Here is a 23,936-nt window from a genome sequence, read left to right as displayed (position 1 = left end):
ATATAAGAAAATACTTTTGAATTGTGCATCAACACAATGCAAAAATCCTCATTGTATTTCAAGCGAACATGAAATTGCTAAAACTTGCAATAAAACTGAAAAAATGACAATAATGTAATTCTCTTTTATATGCTATTAAAATTGACGTAAATACTAATATTCTCTTAAAGCTTTGCGAAATTATAAACCTTTTAAAAGCAACGTTCAGTATTTTTCCTTGATTTACAATAAAGCTTATCCATCAAATTAAATTAATTGCTGACTTTATGAAACTTTCGAATAAAAAGAAAATGCTTACACTATATAAAAAATAAACAATGTCATGGACAAGTTTAATATAATTTTTTTAAAAGCACAAAAACATTTTCTTCATAAGAAATAATTTATAAATACACCTCACAATATGTATGACCGTCAATTTCTATTTTAAAGATTGTCACGAAACTGAGATTTAATCTTTTAATTGTGGGAAATCTCTTTCATTATTATTAAGAGAATGATGGCACTGATTGCGAAACTTCCGTTAAAACATCAATACATCAGAGGAGGAAAAAAATACTATTCTCCGTTCTTACACCATTTTTTTTTCCAAAACAGATGTTCGAATCGCATTTGTTTAATTGTTCTTTATAACAGTTGCCACTAGATTATAAATATGAAGCAAAAAATATTTTTCTGTTTATACTAACCGAAACACTTTGACCAGAGCAATTAATGTTTAATTATATTATTTGTTCTAAGAAAAATGAAGTTTTTCGTATTAGTTATCTTCGTACTGTTTAAGCCAGGATTCGGATATTTTCCGAAATTCGAAATTCCTAAAATCATACCTGATATAGTTCCAGAAGTTGTTGATAAAATCAATCCGTTAAATTGTAAGTATATTTTTTAATTTTTTTAATGTCTCTTTGTTAAGATTTTATACAAGTTTTATTAAAAAATATATTTATTAACCCTTAACGGATCAAAGGTCAAATTATTTTCCCTACTGGTCTATTTTTCCTAAAAAGAAAAACTGATCCGAAAAAAAAATTTGGTAAAATTACCGTGCTGAATAGAAATGACATTGTAAAAAATGGTAAATGGGGACAATGGTAAATGGATAATAGTTAAAAAAAAATTTAAAGAAAGAGGATTAATAACATATCTGGTTAATACATCCAAAATATATGGTATTTAAATCATTTATTAGGTAGTTTTTCCATTCACATGGTAAAGGTTTATTGGAAATACTGGTTTCCAAAATTATAGTTCTTATTACCACTCATTTAGTTAAAAAACACAAAATTGAAAAGAAAATTTAACCGAACATGCGGTCTTTATGCTATGCTCTAAGGAATCATGATAGAATTACCGAATTTTATCATATTTACCAAATTTTACCACATGTTATAAAACCATATTTTATTGCTAATTTTACCAAAATCATTACTAAAGTGCCTCTGTGAAAATTACCGAGCTTTTTAGTGTTCCCATAGAGCCCAAAATGCGGTGAATCTTAACATATTCGGTATTTTGATCTTTTGGAACTCAAATTATTGTAGGGAAAATGTATTAATATGCTATTAATTAATTCTAATTATTAACTATAATATTTATTTCATAATTAACAATAATTAAATTTATTCTAAATAAGAGAATAAAAGCGATAAATGCAATAAAATGATTTTTGCAGCCATGTATGCCGTATTTTAACCAGCAAGTAAAAGTACTATGGTATTATATGGTGGCAACTGTCAATTCAGGGTAAATACTTATAGTTTGTTGACCAAAGTTATTTCCGGTACAAAATCATAAACGAATCTTTTTTCTTATGTTTAACAAGAATATATTGTTTATTGATATTATAGTTGAAATTAATTACTGATATTTATATATTCATTTTATAGTTCATATGAAGAGTATTTTTTTAAACTTGATTGATAAATCTTATTTACAAGAAAATATCTGTAAATAATTTAATAAATATTTCAATTTTATTGCAAAAAAAAACAAGAGAATTAAAGAATACGACAATCAAAGAATTAAAATAGATCCTAATTAATTGAATTAATTAATTTATTGAATTAACTAAAATTATTAATTTTATGAATTAATTAATTAATTAAGAATTAAAGAAGAAAAGAAGTAATAAAACTAAATTAAAACTGAATATAATTAAGTAAAATTTACTGTAAGGTAAGTAAATTCAATAATTAACTAGTACAGTAATATATTCTTATAAATGAGTCTTCCTATTTATTATTAATTCGAATGAGTCTTCTAATTTATTAATAATTGGAAAATAAGATTTTTGGATTTTAATGTATAACTTAGTACATAATTTTTTAATCACGTAAAACTACTACTTTTTGTACTGTGACATAGTGAAATTTCTAAATAAATCCTCTCAATTATTTCTGAAAAATAAAAAATAAAAAAACTTCATGGATTTCACATTAATCAAACATAGGATAAATTTGAAACTCTGTTATATTATCAATTATTATGCAAATTTGTATTAATTCTTAGGCTTAACATTTCACATGAACAAAAGATTTTTACGAGTAAAAGACAATAAAATTATTAATATTTCAATTTGATTGAATTAATTTCAAAATTTATTATAAGCATAGAATTAAAATTACCAAATGAAAAGCTTTATAACAACGGCAGTTTTTCTAAACATGAATTTAACGATCTTTAGAACTCTTTTTAAAAATTTTAAAAAGTTTTTTTTTTCCTCGAAATACAAATTTGAATAAAGTGGTTTTGAGAGAAACGTATATAAAATTCGAATGTTTCTAAATTTAAAATTTGACCTGCCAAAATCTGCTCACCCTGCGTCTTTATTAAAAAATTTGGAAAATTCATTAATGTCCGAAAATTAAAAAGCTTGTTCTTCTAAGGTACACAATTGCGTGCACAAAAAACACTACAATCTATTAAAATAACGCAAAGTTCTTTTTTTTTTTCGATAAATAAAATTGCAGAAATTTGATTAATTAATCAGAAAAAAGAACTTTAATTTCTTTAAGAAAACGGAAATAATTCTGACACTTCAATAAAGTGAAATTTCTGCATGGTTCGAAATTTTAATGAATTTTCTGAAAATAGTGAATTTATGTGTGCTCAAAAGATGATTATCTTTTCTTCAAAAAACGATAACAATCTGACGAAAAGAAATAACTTATTTTCGTTTGACTTTTATTCATATCAAACAATCTTGTGAACGGAGTTGCAGAAACAACTCAGCACATACTTCTAATGTTTAATTACAATTTTCTTATCACGTTATGAAGTGGTTTTGGCTTTCTTTTTGTGTGCTATTTGGATCTGGATATGGCTATTTACCGAATATCGAAATTCCGGAGATTATTGATACCATTAATCCCTTAAATCGTAAGTTATTTAGATTTTGTTCGAATCGGAATGTTATTTACCGAATTTTTATAGTATATCATTCTTCTTATAGTATTATTACTACAGCTATTTATCGATTTTCCGAAATTCCCAAAATTATTGATAACGTTAATTCCTTGTATGTGGGATTTCGTTCTTATAGTAATAATATTCACTGAATTCTTATAGTAAATAAATATTCTTATAATATGAATCTTCTTATAGTAAAACTATTACCACTGTTTCTAATATGTCGAAATTCATGATATTATGGATTACATTAATCCCTTAAATAAGTACATAGGATTTTGTTCCTTAATATTTTTAGCCGAATTCTTATTGTTTATGAATGCTCTTTTAGTTTGATTGTTCTTATAGTTATATCATTAATGCTTTTTACCGGATGTTGAAGTTTCCGAGATTTTTGATACCATTAAGTGTTAGGGATTTTGTTCAAATCGAAGTATTATTTACGAAATTTTTAGGTATACTAGTGTTCTAATACTATAACTACCACTATTTATTGAATATCGAAATTCCCAAAATTATTGATATCGTTAATCCCTTAAACTGTAAGTTATATTTGTTTTTTTTGTATAGTAAAATTTTTATACCGAATTCTTATTATATATGAAAGTTCTTATAATTTGACTGCTCTTATAGTAATACCATTACCGTTACATTATTTAATTCATTAAATCGTAAATATATGGGATTTTGTTATTAAAGATATTTTATAAAAAAATTTTATATCCATTAAATCGTAAATATATGGAATTTTGTTATTGACATTTTATAACAAAATTTCGTATCGTAAAAAATTCAGTAATATTTATTTAATCATAATGATTCTGATGCAAATATTACTGTAAAAATTTACAGCAATATTCATTTAATTACAGTAATTCGGTAATTTTGCAGTATTATTGTATATCCTTTACAGTAAGCATATCTACAGTAAATATTACTGTATTACGGCATGTCAGATTTTTTATTCCGTGAAATTGGATTTTACGGTAAAAAGTACTGGCACCCTTAGTACCGGTACTTTTTAACGTAATTCAGAATTTTTTTTTTTAGTATATGTGTATTACTCTCATACTAAATTTGTTTTCAGAAAATGAGTATATGTTATAATATATTTTTATTATTTAGGTTTATAGAAGTAACATTTCATTGGAGTAGACTAGAGTTCCAAACATAGCATAATTATTTTCTTGGAAACAATGCATTAGCCTTTCTAATGCTATTACTGATTTAAGCATCATAAACGCATTAATTTCCTAGTAATAAAAACGCAGGTTAAAACCGAGGCAATTGTTTTAACGAAAATTGATAAATACAGTTTGCGGAGGTAATTTTTATTTTAAAAACAAATAAAAACTTTCTATTTTTACAACACTCAACAAAAAAAACTCTCTTGAACCATTTTATTTTATTTTCAGTATAAGCTAATTTACGCTTAAAGTTGAAACAAAGAAAATATGATTAAAATTGATGTAAGTCAAATTTTTACTGGAGATAGTGTTTTTTTTCGTTGGTTCAAAAATTCAATTTCCAACCAGTCTGGTTGAAATTCTCATACCGTCGGATGAACCATGGGAGGGTTTTGAGATTTTCTCTTCGTCAAATGCAAATATGTGTTAGTTTTATCAATAATATTTTTGAGTTAAAACGATTTTCTCTTATTCTTCATTTTTGCTGATTGATTTAAGTTCTATTTTATCTTTTGAGAATTTAAAATTACTAGGATACAGAAAATAAATCTCAACATTAACCCTTTAACGCAGAATTTTTATTTCACATAATGCTCATACTTTTCTCATTTATTCTGCGTTAATTTAGTAAGTGTAAAATATTATATTTAGTATTATAATAATTTCGGATTTTGAAATACAGCATGAAACACCGGTGTCTATTTTCGCGTTAAAGGGGAAATTTTCCGAACACGGCTCACTTCCGAACGAATTTCTCAAATTCGCACTTCCTTGCAGTTACTTAGATCTAACAGAAACAGTCATTCATTATTGAAATTTCTGCCATTTACGAAATAAATTATTGATAAATTTTTGAATATGAATGAAAACAAAAATTTTCAAGCTACTTTTTTTTTTGGATTTATAAACTAAACTAAACTCAGTGGCGCGACAGCCCATAGAGGGCCAAGGCCTACTGTGCCCATTTCAGTTTTCTTGACCTTGGGTCAAGAGAAAGGTTTCTTGACCTTGACCAAACCAGAGCCAAGGTTTCTTGACCTTGGGCTCTGGGGTGCAGGAGCAGATGTTCCGGTCAGGTAGTCAGCCGAACGCGGAACCCCCAGTGTTTAGTTCCCAAGCATGCTTGGTACTCATTTATCGACCCACTGAAGGGATGAAAGTCTGAGTCAACCTTGCCCGGCCCCAGGATCGAACCAGGGACCTGTGGCACGACAGCGCGAAGCGCTACCGCTCAGTCACCGGGCGTCTTTTTGGATTTACATTTTAATACAAATATAATTGCAATAATCTGCCCGATTATTTTTAGTAATTATTAATTATTAGACTGTTTTTTGAGTTTAAAAAATACAAACATATAATTTTGCTTGCACTTAGGGAGCCAAAAAAAAGATACAAAAGGGACACCGGTGTCTCATATGCGTCAGAGGGTTAAGAACAGCTAAACCGCTAAATTGATCTTTTGTTCAACATTCGTACTAACAATTTTTCTCCGAGAATCGAAAAAAATAAGAAATAGATATAATTGCACATAAATTTAATTTTATAATTAACGGATGATTACGAGTTAAACCTTAATAGTTAAAACATTTTTCATTTAACATATCGTTATTTTTAAAATATTCTACATTTAATTAAAGCTACATTTATAAATGTTGACTAATTATTTGATTATTTTCTTTCAAATATATTTTCAGAAAAAACAAAATTAAGGAACTTATTTAAGGAACTAACAAATTATTTGCTTTAGCAAACATAAATTAAAAAAAAAAGTAATTTAAGATCTTAATACAACCGAAATGAAAATTAAATTTCTGAAATACTCTTTACGATGAAAAATTTCATACTCTAAAATTATTTTACTTTTAGGCTAAGAATTAAGACTTATACACAGCAATCGAAAAATTGGAACACAAATGTGCAGTAAATGTTCGGCATTTTATCAAAAGTAAAGTTGAGTTTTTTATAGAATTTTAAAAATCATATTTCAAATTGCCAAAAGTAATTAATTCGTTGATTAACTACAATTTTCGGAACGACTGATTATCTCAAAAGAAAAAAGTGTTTAAAATTGTTTGTATTTCAGAGAATTATTATTCAAATTAAGTTTACGATCAAGTCAATATTTAAATGCGTAGATAAAGAATAAAAGAATGCTAACTTTTGACCTCAATTTTATTAAACAAAACTGGCAGACGATAAGGTAAGGATGAGAGAATTGTAAGCAAAAGATAAATTTCTAAAACTGTTTTTAAAAAAAAAAGGACAAACACAATGAATGACTATTTAATGAATTTCGGGAATTTTTCATTTTTATATTTTTTTTCTCCATCTTATGCTTAATTTAACGTTTAGTGTTTCATTTATTTTTTCTCAATGTTTTATTTTCCTGTATTTTTTTCTTTTTCTTTTTTTCAACGAGGGTCCAGAAGAGTTTTTCGCTCTATCCCACATTTCAACAATTCTACCGTAAATTGATCGGTGATAAATTTTTGAAAAAAATCATCATTGATAATATGGTAAAAAATAAACGATAAAATTCTAAAATTACTGACAAAACTATTCATTAAAATTGAAGTAAGTGAACAGTTTAGATATATTATATTTATTAATTTTCCTTTATGCTACATTTCCTACGTTGCCTACATATTTTTGTTTTATGTTATGTTTATGCAAACAGTTATTTTTTGCTCAATATTTTATTTTATTATATTTTTTCAACAAGTGTCCTGAAGATTTAGGATTTTCACACTAATCTGCTTTTCTACGATACGATTCTGCAGTAGATATAACGGTAAATTTGATAAAACTGTCATCGAATATATGATAAAGTGAACGATGAAATTCTAAAATTATGAACAAAAAAATATCGATTGAAGTACGCGGATATTTATCAATTTTTATTTATGCTATGCTTTCTACATCTTTTGTTTCATGTAATGTAAACTGTTATTTTTTACTCAATATTTTATTTCCAGTACTTTTTTCTTTCAGCAAGTGTTTTAAAAATTAAGTGTTTTTACACACTTACCCACTTTTCTACGATTCTACCGTAAATTTCTAGATAATTTAGGGTAGAATAACTTTTTGTGATTAAATTATCATTGATAATATGGTAAAATAAACTATAAAATTCTAAAATTATTAACTAAGATATAATATGGTAAAATAAACTATAAAATTCTAAAATTAACAACTAAGATAGAACATAGTTAAATAAACTATAAAATTCTAAAATTATGAACTAAGATTATCTAAATAAGAACTAAGATTCTAAAATTATGAACTAAGATCATGGTTAAATAAACTATAAAACTCTAAAACTAACAACTAAGATATAATATGGTAAAATAAACTGTTAAATTCTAAAATTATTAACTGAGATATAATGTGGTTAAATAAACTATAAAATTCTAACATTATTAATTAAGATATAATATGGTAAAATAAACTGCAGAATTATAACATTATTAACTAAGATATAATACGGTAAAATAAACTATAGAATTCTAAAGTTATTAATTAAGATATAATGTGATTAAATAAACTATGAAATTCTAACATTATTAAGTAAGATATAATATGGTAAAATAAACTATGAAATTCCAAAATTATTAATTAAGATATGATATGGCAAAATAAACTATGAAACTCTACAATTATTAACTAAGAAATAATGTGATAAAATAAAATGTAAAACTCTCAAAATATTAACTAAGATATAATACGGTAAAAAAAAAACTATAAAATTCTAAAATTATTAACTAAGATATAATGTAAAATAATTTATATTTTAGGGTAAAATAAAATATAAAACTCTTAAATTATTAACTAAGATATAATGTGGTAAAATAAAATATAAAATTCTAAAATTATTAACTGAGATATAATATGGTAAAATACACTATAAAATTCTAAAACTATCAACTAAGAAACAATATGGTAAAATAAACTATAAAATTCTAAAATTAATAACTAAGAAAGTATTTTTATCTTAGTTCTTATCAGTTCTAAGAAAGTATTCTATCTTAAGTTCCATATCTTATATTTATTAATTTCATGAACATTTTCAATATCTTATATTTATTAATTTGATTTATGTCATGCTTTCTGCATGTTTTGTTTCATGCTACATAAACTGTTACTTTTTACACACTATTTTCTTTTTCAGTACTTTTTTTCAACAAATGTATTGAAGATTTGGGATGTTTCCACACGGGACCACCTTTCTACCATGCTAGCGTCCGCCCCATTACGCTCCCACCACAAGAACCATTAACCAAATTTCAACTTTATACTCCAGACAATCCTGATGAGCAGTACAATCTGACTATCGACATCGAATCCTTGAGAAATTCACCTTTCAATCCAAACTTGCCAACAAAATTCATAATTCATGGGTTCAGATCGGATGTTAGAGATCTTAACGATATCAGACATGTAAGTAACGTGTGATTTTTTTTTTTACTCCGTTAATTTCATTTTGAATTTCCCTCCAATTCTAAATAAAAATGCATTAAAATTGTTGTTTCTCGCTGTTAAAGTATGGAAAAGGTGAAAATTTTAAGGCAACAGTGGACCTTTATATTGCCAAAAATTGATAAAAATTTCGTTTTTTTTTTTGGACATATTTAGACACTTGTTTCATTGCTTTTTCAACTGAATTTTTTTTTTTTTAAATTTCGTCATTTTTTGAGAAGTTATAGGGTAGTTTCGTTTTCACAATATGAAGCCACGCCCCTTTTCTTACACAAAAAGCTGTTTTTCTCAAAATTGAAATTTTGTTATGTTTCACGTATTCAAAATGTTCCAGTCGACTTTGTTTTCATCCTATTGAGATGAAATTTTTTTCTAGTTATTTATGTGTATATTAGATTAAGTTTATGCATTTGTTTCTGTTTTTTAACAAGTAATAAAAGAGTTATCGGGTTTCATGTACCTAACGACCTTTATTTTGAAGCAAAAATCTACATAAAATTTGTTTTTTGGTCATAAATTTAAAATAAATTTAGGAAAATTCCTATATAATGCATAACGCTTTTAACATTTATCTCTAAAAAAAGAATATTAAAAAAAAATAAATAAAAATTTTAATTTAAGCCGCTGGGAGCATTTTAAAATTGATGAAATTTTTTTAAAAAAATTTTAAATTCCTCAAAAATGGTCCAAATATTTTTTACAAAAATTTTTGCAAGGGCATATCTTGATAGAATACATAAGTTATAGAAAAAGTTTTAGTGTAGCATAAAAATTAAAAAAAATTTTTTTGAACGTCCACTGTAGCCTTAAGTTTAAAAATATATACAGTGTATCTGCGCACCTGGGAAGTCATGAGAAATCATGAAAAGTCATGAATTTCGGTATTGAACACAATTTGTCATGAAATGCCATGATTTTGACTATTTTTTTAAAAAAAATTATGTAAAGTCATGGATTTAGATCGCCGAAAAATCTAATTTTTTAAATTGAATTTACCCCTCCCCCGTCCCCAATTTCATAGTGTTGTCTGAATTTGTAACAAAAATCTCCACTCACAGTCATATTTTATTAAAATATGAAATGTTTTTTATCGTGTTCTTTAAAAATTAAGACATTCTTTCAAAAAATGAAATAAAAAACATCATTTCTAGAGCGAATTATCTTTTAAACTTCTGTGATTTCAGAATCTTTGTTATTATTTATTTTTTTTTTTTTTTTGTTTTATGAATTTAAAATTCTAGCTGAAGCAAGATTGGCGATTCATTGGCGAATTTTTTTTATTTCGAAGTGAAAGCAGAAAAATCAGGAATATTTCTTTCCTTTCCGATGAACAAGAAAAGTATCTTTAGAAAGTAATTCTGCAGGAAAAAAACGAAAAAATTATTTGCTCTTGTATTTTTTTTTCTTCAACTCTTTCTTTACTCTGTTTTTTAAATTTAAAATCTATGAAGATGCAGAATATAACAGTTTTGGTTATACCCATCATTTCAACTGATGTTATAATAATGATTTTTCAAATTTATTGTTGTGTTTTTGTCGGAGAAAATAGTAACTTCGAAAAGCCATGAAAAATTCTTGGAATTAGTCATGGAAAGTCATGGATTTGAAAATCTAAAATGTAGCAGATACCCTGTTTCTCAATGTTAAAGTATGGAAAAGGTGAAAATTTCAAGAATGTATTATTGATGTTAAGCCTCCAAATTGTGCTTTACAGAAAACTATCAGGTATTTATTGATGTTAATAAAACACTTTCAATGATTAAAGCAAAAAACAACCTGAAGAAATCTCAAATTATGTTCAAAAATACTATAGTTTCAGCTCTCTAGATGAGAACCTTTCTCAGCATCTAAACGCTAAAATGTCTGTCTTACACCCGTATTCACCACGCCGAGTTAAATTCAAGAGTAACTCGGGGATCGGAAAATCCACTGTTCAGAGTTACTCTCGGATTAACCCTAGCTTTTTATTCTCCAACTGTTTTCAACAGAGGATTTCACAACTCGAGTTTAACTCTTGCAGGAAATATCACGAGGCCTTTGATTGGGCAAGGTAAAACCATGTGACTTTGTATATAATATAAACACGTGAATAAACAAATTAGCGTGAGTATCGCTCAGCATAAAATCTTACAGCAGTTAAAACTTTTTCCGTTAGAGTTAAGGCATTGTACCGATCTGTATCAGATTCCAACTTACTGCCAATTTTGGAGATCAGTTCTTCAATCGTTGATTTTAAGAAACGATATCTTTCAAAAAAGTCTATTTCATCTAACTCTTCTAGGTCATTATTTCTGATAGTTGGGACATATCTTTCCCTTCTTTCCACGGTTTCAAGAAATTCAAGATCTTCAAACTCAAACGCAGCGATAGAATCCTCCATCTTTTTTGTTTACAAGCTCCTCGTGAATAGGTTACCCTCCGATAACTCGGCAAAAACGGAGGGTTACCCGAGAGTCAGAACTGTCGATGAAAATCTGCGAGTTTGGCGAAATTTCGGCTGGAGAATAACGTTTCGCACTTAACTCGTGATTTTACTCTTACCCATAGATTATCCGGAGGTAATCCGTGTTGGTGAATACGGACGTTAGACGCTAATGTAATAATCTGTTTAGACGCTAATGTCTAAAGCAGTGTCTAAAATCATTTTGGTGTCTAAGTGAAAATGTCTAAGTGATCTGTCTTAGACACTTGTTTAGACACTAATGTCTAAAGCAGTGTCTAAAAACATTTTGGTGTCTAAGTGAAAATGTCTAAGTGATCTGTCTTAGACACTTGTTTAGGCACTAATGTCTAAAGCAGTGTCTAAAAACATTTTGGTGTCTAAGTGAAAATGTCTAAGTGATCTGGCTTAGACACTCCTTTAGGCACTAATGTCTAAAGCAGTGTCTAAAAACATTTTAGTATTTAGACACTGTAGAAGATTGGAGAACCAAAACTATAGTATGTCGATTTCTGAACTTCGTGCAATTTTCACGTTTTTTATTGCTTTAGTCTACGTAGCACAAAGGCACCCTATCCTCGCTTTAAACTATTAATAATATTAAGACAAAACTATCAATGATATTCAAAAAAGCTATCAATAATTTTTAAAAACTATCACTGATATAAATAAGTTAACAATGTTATAATAAAACTATCAATTATATGAATGCGTTACTAATGTATAAGTTATCAAAATTTTAATGTATTTTTTTAAAACTTAAGAAAGGACTTAGATAAAACATTCAGAGATAAAACATTTGAGGAGAGATATAAACATTCAGATTTCATATACATCAGTATCTAATCCCTATATAGTTAAGTATCCAATCGTTGTACAAACATTATGTATCAACTGTTAAAAGTAAAAAAAAAAAATCAACTATAATTCGAAAAATCAACTTAGCATTTTTTCATGAAATAATTGGATATTGATTTTAAAACAAATTTATGATGTTTTTCTTTTCTTGTTCGTTAATCTGAGTTATAGTTAGCATTTTCTAAACATTCCTGACGATGAAATTTTTCACAGGAAATAAAGCAAGCATTGTTAAAACAGGGACAATACAATGTAATCATCGTAGATTGGACTGAAAACAATGGTTTTCCTTACGCACAAGCTGCATCTAATACAAGAACTCAAGGTGCTAAAGTGGCTAAACTGATACATTTCTTAATGGTAAGGTATTTTTTATAAACAACTCCACTTAATATATATATATATATATATATATATATATATATATATATATATATATATATATATATATATATATATATATAATATTATTATTATTATTATTATTATTAATGTGTTCGTATTTCGTTTCAATTTTTTTTGTGCTCTTCACACTATTGTATTGATTTTTTGCTTTGGCTATATTAATACAATATTAGAAAGCACTCCTTTCTGCGGATATAATCGTGTGGGCTGATTATATCTTTTCTTTGTTTTGTTTTCCGGATTTTTAATATTTTTATTTTATTATTTCCTTCTTTTTTTTTTTTTGATAATCAAAAATTATATTTTTTTAAATACTTTTGAATAATATTTTTAATAATTTTCTTCTCTTGTCATAATTTTTATTATTTTCCATATTTTCTCAATATTTCAGCTTACATATATTTCTAAATATTCATTAAATCTATTTATTATTATATTTAAATAAACCATAATACAATGAATTCGCGATAACTCGAATCTGATGGGACTGACGAAAAACTTCAACATATCGGAAGTTCGACTTACCGTTAGTTTCGGTTTTGGACTTTCAAACTATTGTCGGATTATTTAATTAATGCTTATTAATTGCAAATCTTCTAATTGCTTACAATATTTAAGATCATTTTTCTGACAAGCCATTTTCGATAAGACTGTTTGAAGCACTTTATGATACTCTGGTCCATCAGCTGCAACTTTGCTGTTGTGTTTGGCGGGAAAAACTGCAAGTTTACTGCTTTCACATTAAGTAGATCGCAATGCGCTGTGCATTTATCCATAAAGAGCATCACTTTTTTTTTTAAGCGAAGAATTTCTGATCCAATTTTCTTACATAGTCTTCAAATAAAACTGATGTCAACCACAACTTTTTGTTAGACTTGTAATCTAAAGGATATGTTTTTGCATTTCTTGAAACATCGGGGATTTCGGTATTTTCCGATAACAAGTAAGGGCAATTTCTCTGTCCACGACGCATTTCCTCCAACTAGGACAGTCAAACTTTCTTTGCTCATTTTACCCCCTGAGCAGTTTTCAGCCTTTAACATCATAGTCTTATTTGGAAGACATTTAAAAATTAAACCCATTTCATCAATATTGAAAACATCATTTTAACTGTATCCTTGAAGTAAATTCGGTAACGTTTCATTTAACCACTGTTCACATACTTCAAGAGGGACAGCTTTAGCTTCTCCATGAAGAGTGCGAAAGACATTGTGTGTGTGTGTTGCAAAGGAAGGGGCAAGATATCAGCTCCTAGATTTTTTTTTCTTGCTTTAAAAGATCACAAAAAAATCGAGTTATAGTAATATTCGAGTTATCGTACTTCGAGTTATAGCGAATTGACTGTATAACAATATGTAATGTGTATAAGTGTATAACATTACAATAGAATGAAAATACATTGTTTTCCTAAGTGCTTAACTTGTTGTATTGTTAGCAATATCGATTAACAAATTTATAAAGAATATTACAGGTGACCACTTTAAAACTGTACTACACAAGTTAAACTGATATAAGTTAGTAATGTGTCTCATATCAACTACTTTTTAAGTTCAAAAATTAACGATGCATTGCTAAATTACATTAAATAAACCATAATGTAACAATATGCATGTTTGTTCCTTCTTTAGGTGTAATTTTAACATTTGAAATATTATATATATATATATATATATATATATATATATATATATATATATATATATATATATATATATATATATATATATATATATATATATATATATATATATATATATATATATATATCACTGTGAATAATTATCTATTTTTTAAGGATTAAGTCCTTGATGTTCTGCTATATTTACACACAAAGGGAAAATATCTCTGAAAAATCTATCCTAATTCTCTTATTCTATTTTTCTTTCTATTTGTGTCAACATATAAATAGTAATGACGAGTTGGCAGATAGTTGCTAAGTATAACACAAATGCGTGAAATCAATAAAAGCTTTTTAAGCTAATTAGATTTTGGTCAAAGATCTTAGCACTTCAGAGATTATTTTCATTGATTATCATTATTTAATAAGTGTATAACATTACAATAGAATGAAAATACATTGTTATAGCAATATCGATTGACAAATTTATAAAGAATATTACAAGTGACCACTTTAAAACTGTACTACACAAGTTAAACTGATATAAGTTAGTAGTGTGTTTCATATCAACTACTTTTCAAGCTCAAAAATTAACGATGCATTACAAAAAAAAAACTTTTTTAGCAAATTTCAGTCCAAACTGCTCATTCCAACTATTTATAACTTTATTCGAAAACATCTAAATTGAATTTAGATGAGACTACATTCCAGCTAGTTAAATTGTTAGCAACAAAATTGTGGAATTAAATGTTTGTAACTTTGCTTAATTTTACATCCTATAAACTAGATAAGAATAATTCCGGCTAATTAAATTGAAAGCAAAAAAATGTGGAACTAAGTGTTCGTATCGTGTTCAATCATTCCAAAATCAATCAAAATGGTTTTAATTAACAAAGGACACGTGCATGCAAGCAATTCTGAAACTAACGAAAATGTGGGATTTCATTATGACGTGTACGAAATCTTTAAGCCTACCTTTACAGTGTTCAAAGTATGTGGTATTTGTAATAGAAATTTCTTACAGTACAAAATCACAATTTTAACGAAAACAATATACCTTTTTATTTTCTGTGCATATATATCCTCAAACGTGATGATTTTAGTTTCATATAGTCACTGTATTTATACATCTTGTATGAAGAGGGACAAAGCACAATATTTTTCAGAGAGTTTGGTTTTGATTCTTGGAATAGTTCTCACGATATTATTGCGTCTAAAATTTCAATCTCTTCAAAATGTCATTAAAATAATTAAAATATTTCTTTCCAAACAACGAGGTTCAACTTTAACGAACTTTCCAAAAGTTAAAAAATGCATTATCCTCGCGACAGTTTTGATTCTGATGTTTCATTCAATATTCATTGGATTTTACATTTTCAACACAGTCAATTTCAACGTGGATCATTTTATACGTCTCTTTATTTTTGACATTCAAGTCTCAAGAACACTTAAAATAACACTTCTTGCTGCAGTTAACATTAATTTCGAAATGCTTTTTTTAGTGGGTACTGTATTTGCTTTGTATTACTGCACCGTGTGCTGGATTTTGCGTGATATTCTCATTTCCTACGGAGACATGCTTCAAAAAGAAAAAAACATCACCAACCTGCTGCCTAATCATGCTTCCATAGCAAAACTTGTGTCAGAAGTGGATGATACATTAAGTTGTGCTGTCTTTTTGTACATAGCTATAAATTTAACATCAGCATTTGATGAAATTCACGAATCTTTTCAAGAAAAAATGACGACGAACCTTGGCACTCTTATATCCTCTGTTCGCTGTGTTATTGGGATGATTGTACTCATCATATTTGCGTCATTGGTGTCGAATGCTGCAGATTATGTTAATAGCATTGTTGATTATAGAGGTAGTTCCTTACCTGTGCATGACCAGGCTCTTATTTCGCGCGTTACCACGCGCAACATTTACCTAACGGTATGGAAAATTACACCTATGAGACGAGGCTTAGCAATAAGCATTATTGGGTCCCTGATAACTTATGGGATGCTTATAAAACCTTATGACGAAACCTAATTATGTTGATTAAAATACAACCTAACTTTAGCAAGAAAATTACATTAAGTCTCTGGACAGCGAAAATTATTAACTTGTTTTTTTTTAAGCTTTTATAAGCTTGCTAAGGATCATATTATAGTAGAAGATTCTGATTATTAGCATCTCGCAAATCTTTTAGTAGAAAAACTCTCTTAGTATGTTGACAATCTAATATCCTTGGTTCGTTGTGTTATTGGGATGAATGTACTCATCACTTTTGCATCATTGATCTCGAATTCAAAAGATTATGTATATGATTTAGAATAGGGCACGAAATCATCACTTGTCAGTTTGCCGTTTGATGATTTAAGACTAGAGAATGCGTATCACCTTTAAAAGAAATCAGTTATATACTAAACTATATACACTTTGATTATAGTGCCTCAGTGAAGAGAACCATGAAATTGTGTTATAAAGCGAGAGTGGAACAAAAATTGCTTAGATACTAATGCAAAACTGATTTATAATAAGCAATGCTGAGTCACCCTTTCCACCTATGAATTATGCTTTTAGAAACATTGAAGTCTGTAAATCTTTAACCTTATTTATATTTAATATAATTACTATTTCTATGAATATGCTCCGATTGTTGAGTTTTTATATTCTTTTATGCTTTCCGTCGTTCTTATTACATATATGTATTATTTTACTTAGTTAAAACCTGAGGTCCACTTATGTGTACCTAAAATCATTAGCCACCTGTCAGTATAATTCAGATTTTGTTTATCTTATGACTTACGATAGAATGAAATAGAAATGTGTAACTCTAAAATATTTTTTTGCTATATTCCTTTATACTTCAGTAGTGAAGAGGTTAAAACAAATTCAAACTAGGCTTAACAAAACCGAAAGGGTTAGAAATTTTATGCTATAAAACCATTTAACACAGTTCAATAAGATTTAATAATTAATATACTTATCCTTATTAAACAACTAAAAACTATCTTATATATTTAATGGCAAACTTTAATTTCTGCTACCGTAAAACAGAACGTAGAAGACAGCAACTCCAACTCGTAATTTTCTGCCGATTGCCGAAGTTTTTCCGGAAGCAAAAATAATTCTAGTATGGTGTGAATGCGCGAGAGAGTGGCGTAAGCTTTTTCCACTTTAGGTATTTGGATTTAAATTATATCCTCTAAATTGTATATGAAAGCTACATTCGGTGTTAAACTGAAATAAACTGCTTTTTCCCACAATGTTGTGGGTTGTTAATCATCATATTCAGAGAGATAGAACAGGAGAACTTTAGCAGTGTACGATATACCTTAGCTAATGCCCTACTCTTTCAGAACAATACTGGAATTGAACCTCAAACTGTGCATGTGATTGGTCATAGCTTGGGAGGACAAATTGCTGGATATGTCGGAGAACGTGTACCCAATTTAGGAAGAATTACAGGTAAATTAATTTAAAGGTTTTCTGTTGAAAAGCGTAGTTGTAATTTTAACAGTGTGTTGCGAGATTAAAAAATATGAGATAAAAAATATAAATTTTTCATAAAAAAGTATCTGTAAGAGCCAATAATATTGCAATTTACAGTGACGTGTAAATATTTTGTAATATAAGATGGCAGTGGGAAAAATTGCTTTCATACTTTATGAAACTGTGAAGTAAATTTAAACTTTAATTTAGTCGTTTACGATTCTGAACTACAGTTTTATGGTAAGAGAAACGTGTTACTATATTATATTAATTTAATGGGAAAATAATTACTTTACGATAGTTATGTGTTTAGCTTGAGAAAATAGTTACTTTAAAATAGCTATTTGAATATTTAAAAAAATAATTGCTTTATAATAGCTATGTGGATATCTTGAGAGAATAATTACTTCAGACTGGCTATTTCGTTAGTTTGATAGAACAGTTACTTTGCAATAGATATTTGGATATGTTAGGAGAATAATTTCCTTATATTATCTCTTTGGATAGTTTGGAAGAATAATTACTTTACAATAACCATTGGGATATGTAATGGAATAATTCTTTAAGATAGTTTTTTGAACAGCTTTAGAAAACAATTACTCTACAATTGTTTGGAAAATTACTGCTTTATTATTGCAATTTAGTTATTTTGAGAGAATAATATCTTCACTATAGTTATTTCGTTAGTTTGATAGAATAGTTACTTTGCAATAGATAATTGGATATCTTTGGAGAATAATTACTTTATAAGATCTATTTAGATAATTTGGCAGAACAATTAATTTACAATAGCAATTGAGATAGCTTGAGAGAATTACTATACTTTAAAATAGCTATTTGAATATGTAATTGAATAATTCCTTCAAAATAGCTATTTCTTTAGAAAATAATTAGTATACAATTGATATTCGATTGTTTAAAAGAAGGGTAAATTCGATTGTTTAAAAGAAGAGTAAATTCGATTGTTTAAAAGAAGAGTAAATTCGATTGTTTAAAAGAAGAGTAAATTCGATTGTTTAAAAGAAGGGTTAATTTGAGTAAATTCGATTGTTTAAAAGAAAAGTAATATGTTTGTATAATTTGGTAGAATAACTACTAAAAAATAATTTTGTTTTAACAATTTAAAGATTCACAAGTCTTTTGTACTTATTTATAAAAGAGTTTTCTTTCAAGGATTGGACCCAGCTGGACCTTTCTTTCAAGGACTTCATACATCAGTAAGACTTGATACAACCGATGCCCTTTTTGTCGATGTCATTCACTCGGATGGAGGAGAATATGTCTTGAATGGTATTTCAATCTTTTATTGTTACAAACTGGTTGATTTATAGATTCAAAAATGGAAGCGTCTATTGTTCATTATTTTTTTTTAAATATTTAGACATGAGAGTGAGTTAAATCTTATAGCTAAATACGTAACAGTTATATTGTAAAATTAATATGAATGCATTTCGCGGAGGAGAAATTTAAAAACGAACTTCCGCCTTGTGCCTTAAAAGGACAATTTGGCCAACAATGATAAAAACATCTTTTGTTACCAACTACAAGATATATGGTTTCAAAAACTAAAACACTTTTATATATACATACGAGAAGAGTTTTGTGGTTGCCATGGTGATAATTTGGAATGTAAATAGTTTTTTTGAGAGAGTGTGAGATTTGTTTTTTTGGAATGGCGATGTTATAATTTTGTTGTTGAGTTAATAAATCTTCCTTTTTATAAACGTAATAGTAGAGTTTTCTTAATTATTTGATTCGAAGTCCTCTGAGTTTTATTTGAGGTCAGTTTGTATTTTGTATTTTTTGACAGCATTATTGAAAATTATTACCTTTTCACACACATGCGTTATCAATTTTGATTGGCTTTTTCGTGCGTTACTAACCACAAGTCTTCTGTGATTGGCTATGTGTTATCATTCCACTCTATATATATATATATGAGAGAGATGTAGATATATATATTGAAAAGGAGGAAAACAAAAAAATGAAAAGATAAAATCTCTTCATCAGCTCCATAAAAAGGAGTGCTAGTATCAATACAATCAAAGTAAATAATACAATAAATGTGAGGAGCACTCAAAAAAAATTAAACAAAATGGAACACATTAAGTAAAAAATATTTCACGTAAAAAACAGAAAATAAAATGTAAAGAAAAAAAAACAGAACAAAACACAAAATTAAATCTATAAAGCGAGTAGTTAATTCAAGTGAACTTATGACGCGTTCTCACTACAGTACTGAAGACCGTTAGATTTGTTAGTTACCAAGAATTGGCCCGAAAATGGATGTGTGCAAAGTAATAATATTATACTGGTTAATTTAAAGGAGTTTATATTAATAATGCTGATATTTAACGATACAATTTTAATGATTTCAGAATATCAACATTTATTTAAAAATAAAAAGAGAGAGTTGTTGTTGTAAATTTACGTCCCACTAGAGCTGCACAATGGGCTATTGGCGACGGTCTGGGAAACATCCTGTAATAAAGGTGGTCGTCTGGGAATAAAGGTGGGGGAATAAAGGTTGTCGCTACACAGAGGTGGTCTTTCCTGGAGGTTTCACTGTAGTATCATAATAGGCCCAACTTAAGAATATTAAAACAAGACTAAAGAACCTTTTTAGAATCTGAATCTATACATTGGAGATGCTCAAAGCTATAAGTAATAATCTCCACAAATATTTCACAGTATTCATTTTCTTGCAGTACATCCTTGAAAATATTTAAAGTAATTAATAATATTTAAGTAATCTTTTGTTATAGACATATGTTGTTGTTAATTTGCGTCGCACTAGAGCTGCACAATGGTCTATTGACAACGGTCTGGGAAACATCCCGGAGGATGATCCGAAGACATGCCATCACAATTTCGATCCTCTGCGGAGGGGATGGCACCCCCGCTTCGGTAGCCCGACGACCTGCGCGCGAAGTCGAGCACTTTACGGTAGAACAGTTTAACGAGGACCAATACCGCACACCCTCGGTCCCTACGCAGGCTGATCCAAGTGGTCACCCACCCGCACACTGACCGTAGCCAGTGATGCTTGACTTCGGTGATCTGCTGGGAACCGTGTCTTAACGATCAGTCCACTGCGGGACATAAAGAGAGAGGAACATGATTTGCCCGTTTTACACAGATTTTCTTTTTTTAAATAAATGTTAATTTTCTAAAATCTTTAAAATTATACAATTACTTTATTCTTTTACAATTCTTATAAATAAACAATTCAATAAATTTTTGTACCAAACTATCCAAATAGATATTATAAAGTAACTACTCTTCTGAGATATCCAAATATCTGTTGTAAAGTAATTTATAAAAAATAAAATAAACTGGGTGTTATATACGTAGCACAATAAGTTGCAGCTGTAAAAACTAGTTTCTAATTTATTTCATGAAATTTCTAAAAGCTACGAAAAATTTAAGTCAGTGTAAATGACACTAAGACTTATTTTCACAAATATTATTAGAATTGTAAGTTTTTTTTTTTTTTTTTGCAAATGAGTTTCAAGCTTTTAAATTCTACAAATACGTGAATAGTAGGGATGGAATTGCCCAATAGAGCAAAGTTAATTACCCACATTAACCAAATAAATTGGTTAAAGCGAAAATTTTGTTATCACATTAATTGGCCGTAAAGTCGTAATGTATATCATCATTTTTGCCTCCTCAATTTTAAATTTCGATATTTCGCCATTTGCCTGATTGTCGGCTCAATTTGTCGTTATTTCGATATCCTTATCCTCGTAGTTTCCTCCAAGAAACTTCCACAATACAGAAATTGATGCGAAGTTTAAGGACTAACATGATTAAAATCGCACATTAATCCCATTTTTATCGCATATTACCTCAGTCTCGTCCCATTTAATTTAATGTATTTCTATTTATAGGATTGGGAACAAGTGCACCTATCGGCCACATTGATTTCTATCCCAATGGCGGTAGACGACAACCAGGTTGCTTTTATGCTTCTGAAAGTGAAAACATTGTTGGAGCAACTGTCAACTGTAAGGTTTTTTTTTCTTTTTTTTTTCCCAGAAAAATCGTAGTAATTTTTGTAAAAAAAATTTTTGTTGCATAAATAAGAATAACTAACCCCAAACGATGTATTTTCATTTTTATTTGGTTGTATTATAGTTTAATTTAATTATTAGTTCATTTTTTTTTTTGTTTGTTTGTTTGTTTACTGTCAACATATTTTGAAGCGCATCAGAATCAATTTGATAAATTCATTGCAATAACATTTAGTTTTAAAAAAACAAGTATATTTTTAGCAATGTATTCGCAATAATTCTTTCGGGCAATTGTTATTTTGTCAATTTTATATATTTTTTTTGCATAACAGTCACAGTTCTGTATTTAAAAATGTATTCAGTTTACCTCAACACTAAAAATACTGGTGACTTTACACTGTAATAGTTTTTTTTTTATTATTATTATTTAAATCGTCAAACAAGAAATAAAAAACAAGATAATCATTATCAATTGAAATTTTACTCAATCTTATTTTTAGTAATAAATTTTAAATAAAACAATAATTATAATTCTATTATGGCTATATTTTTTTTCTTCTTTTTTTGGTAGATAACACATGAAAGACAATATTTTCCCTGTTTTAATTTTTTCCATTTTTCTCATTCATTTTTTTTTTTTCTTCTCAGATTTAGATCATTACTCACTCAAGCCTTTACTTTCGATTCAAATTTTTTTATGAATTACAAATTTGTAGTTTTTATGAACTACAAATTTGTATACATGCAAGGACAAATTTGTATGCATATGGACTACAAATACATAATACAAATTTGTATACATATGGGCAGGTTAGGTCGTTGAACAGCCGACCCAATTTCGGGTTTACGATTACTAATGTTCAACTCCGTAGCCTTGTAATTTTGAACCAATCCAGAAGACAAGGAAACTCCTGGATCTGTATCCCCAGAGGTATTGATTTGTTATGGGAACATGGAGGACTTTGCGACACGTCCTATTTAACGTACGTTATATCAGTGCATTATATCAGCCACCATTTCACTACACGGAGAGTCTTCGGCCAGCGGGAATCAAATCCACGAACTCTTGGACATGGGTCCAGCGCCCTACAACCAGGCTATCCCGGCCTTTGATAATAACTTAGACATGTGATCAACTTACAAGAGTTGTCAATATAGCAGGGTCCACTGTAATAGAAATTTTTAATCCCTGGTCAAATTAATAGACGCTCTATAAAATTATATGTAAAACCTTAATTACCAGGTGATACTATACAGCATTGCTGTTTCTATGTGGCTGAAACTGGTTTACATTTAGTGCGTCTAATAATTTGGTCAATTATTATATATATAATTATTCTATATTTATATAATTATTCTATATTTATGTAATATTCTTTATTTATATAATATATCGTGCAATTTATCAAATTTATATTATATATTGTCTAATTTAACCAATTGATACACGAACGTAAACAAGTGCTAACTGGTTTCAGTAGCGAAAAAACAATAAAGCTGTATAGTATTTCCTGATAATTAAGATTTTACATAGAATCTTACAATGCGTCTAATAATTTGGTCAGGTACTGTAGTTAATTGAATTGATTTCGTTTCAGTTTTTGAGAATATATGTTCACAAGCATTTTATACTTCCAGTTACTACGAAATGGCTTTCGAATTCTTGCGATCATGGAAGGGCGAATGAATATTTCTTGGAGAGCATCAACAACAGCAACTGCAAGTTCTTGGCTGTCCAATGCAGCTCCTACAAAGATTTCGAGAAGGGTCTTTGCTCGCCAAATAATTCAACAATCAATGAAATGGGTTTCCACGCTGTGCAGTTACCAAACTTGGATTTGCCTGCTAAGTTTTATTTGAGAACCAACGCCTCTTCGCCTTACTGTATTGAAGACAGCATTCTTTTGTGAATCCCTTAGTTTCTTGCAGTTTTTAACAATATTTTTTTCCCCATCTTCCGTGTATTTTACTGTATTTTTAAATAAAATAAAGCAATTTGAAGGAATAAATCTCCTAAAAAAGAGCTGTTAACAAAAATGTTTGA

At 28.2% G+C, this 23,936-nt stretch overlaps 1 protein-coding gene across 2 annotated transcripts; it reads left to right on the top strand.

Moving 5' to 3' along the window:
* Window positions 1-572: 572 nt before the first annotated feature.
* LOC107455341 (pancreatic triacylglycerol lipase) lies at window positions 573-23,913 on the top strand. 2 transcript variants are annotated; one of them, XM_087161602.1, is made up of 7 exons: window positions 573-875; window positions 8,767-9,035; window positions 12,586-12,732; window positions 17,744-17,852; window positions 19,050-19,166; window positions 21,770-21,886; window positions 23,531-23,913. In XM_087161602.1, exons 1-7 carry the CDS (start codon window positions 746-748, stop codon window positions 23,800-23,802), a joined length of 1,161 nt encoding a protein of 386 aa, XP_087017728.1. In that variant the 5' UTR covers window positions 573-745; the 3' UTR covers window positions 23,803-23,913. The 2 variants fall into 2 exon arrangements, with proteins under 2 accessions (XP_087017728.1, XP_087017729.1); XM_087161603.1 differs by lacking the exon at window positions 573-875 and adding an exon at window positions 3,159-3,381.
* Window positions 23,914-23,936: the final 23 nt, after the last annotated feature.

Source organism: Parasteatoda tepidariorum, chromosome 4 (assembly GCF_982258835.1).
Source record: "Parasteatoda tepidariorum strain Cologne lab strain chromosome 4, Ptep-v5.0, whole genome shotgun sequence".
NCBI lineage: Eukaryota > Metazoa > Arthropoda > Arachnida > Araneae > Theridiidae > Parasteatoda > Parasteatoda tepidariorum.
This window is presented reverse-complemented; position numbering and strand designations above follow the sequence as displayed.

Excerpts from the sequence above, each read along its gene's own strand:
- LOC107455341 (XM_087161602.1), top strand. The coding sequence starts at position 746 with ATGAAGTTTTTCGTATTAGTTATCTTCGTACTGTTTAAGCCAGGATTC. Across the intron at positions 12,733-17,743 it reads AACTGATACATTTCTTAATG|AACAATACTGGAATTGAACC; the intron begins GTAAGGTATTTT and ends CTACTCTTTCAG. Across the intron at positions 21,887-23,530 it reads TGTTGGAGCAACTGTCAACT|TTACTACGAAATGGCTTTCG; the intron begins GTAAGGTTTTTT and ends TTATACTTCCAG.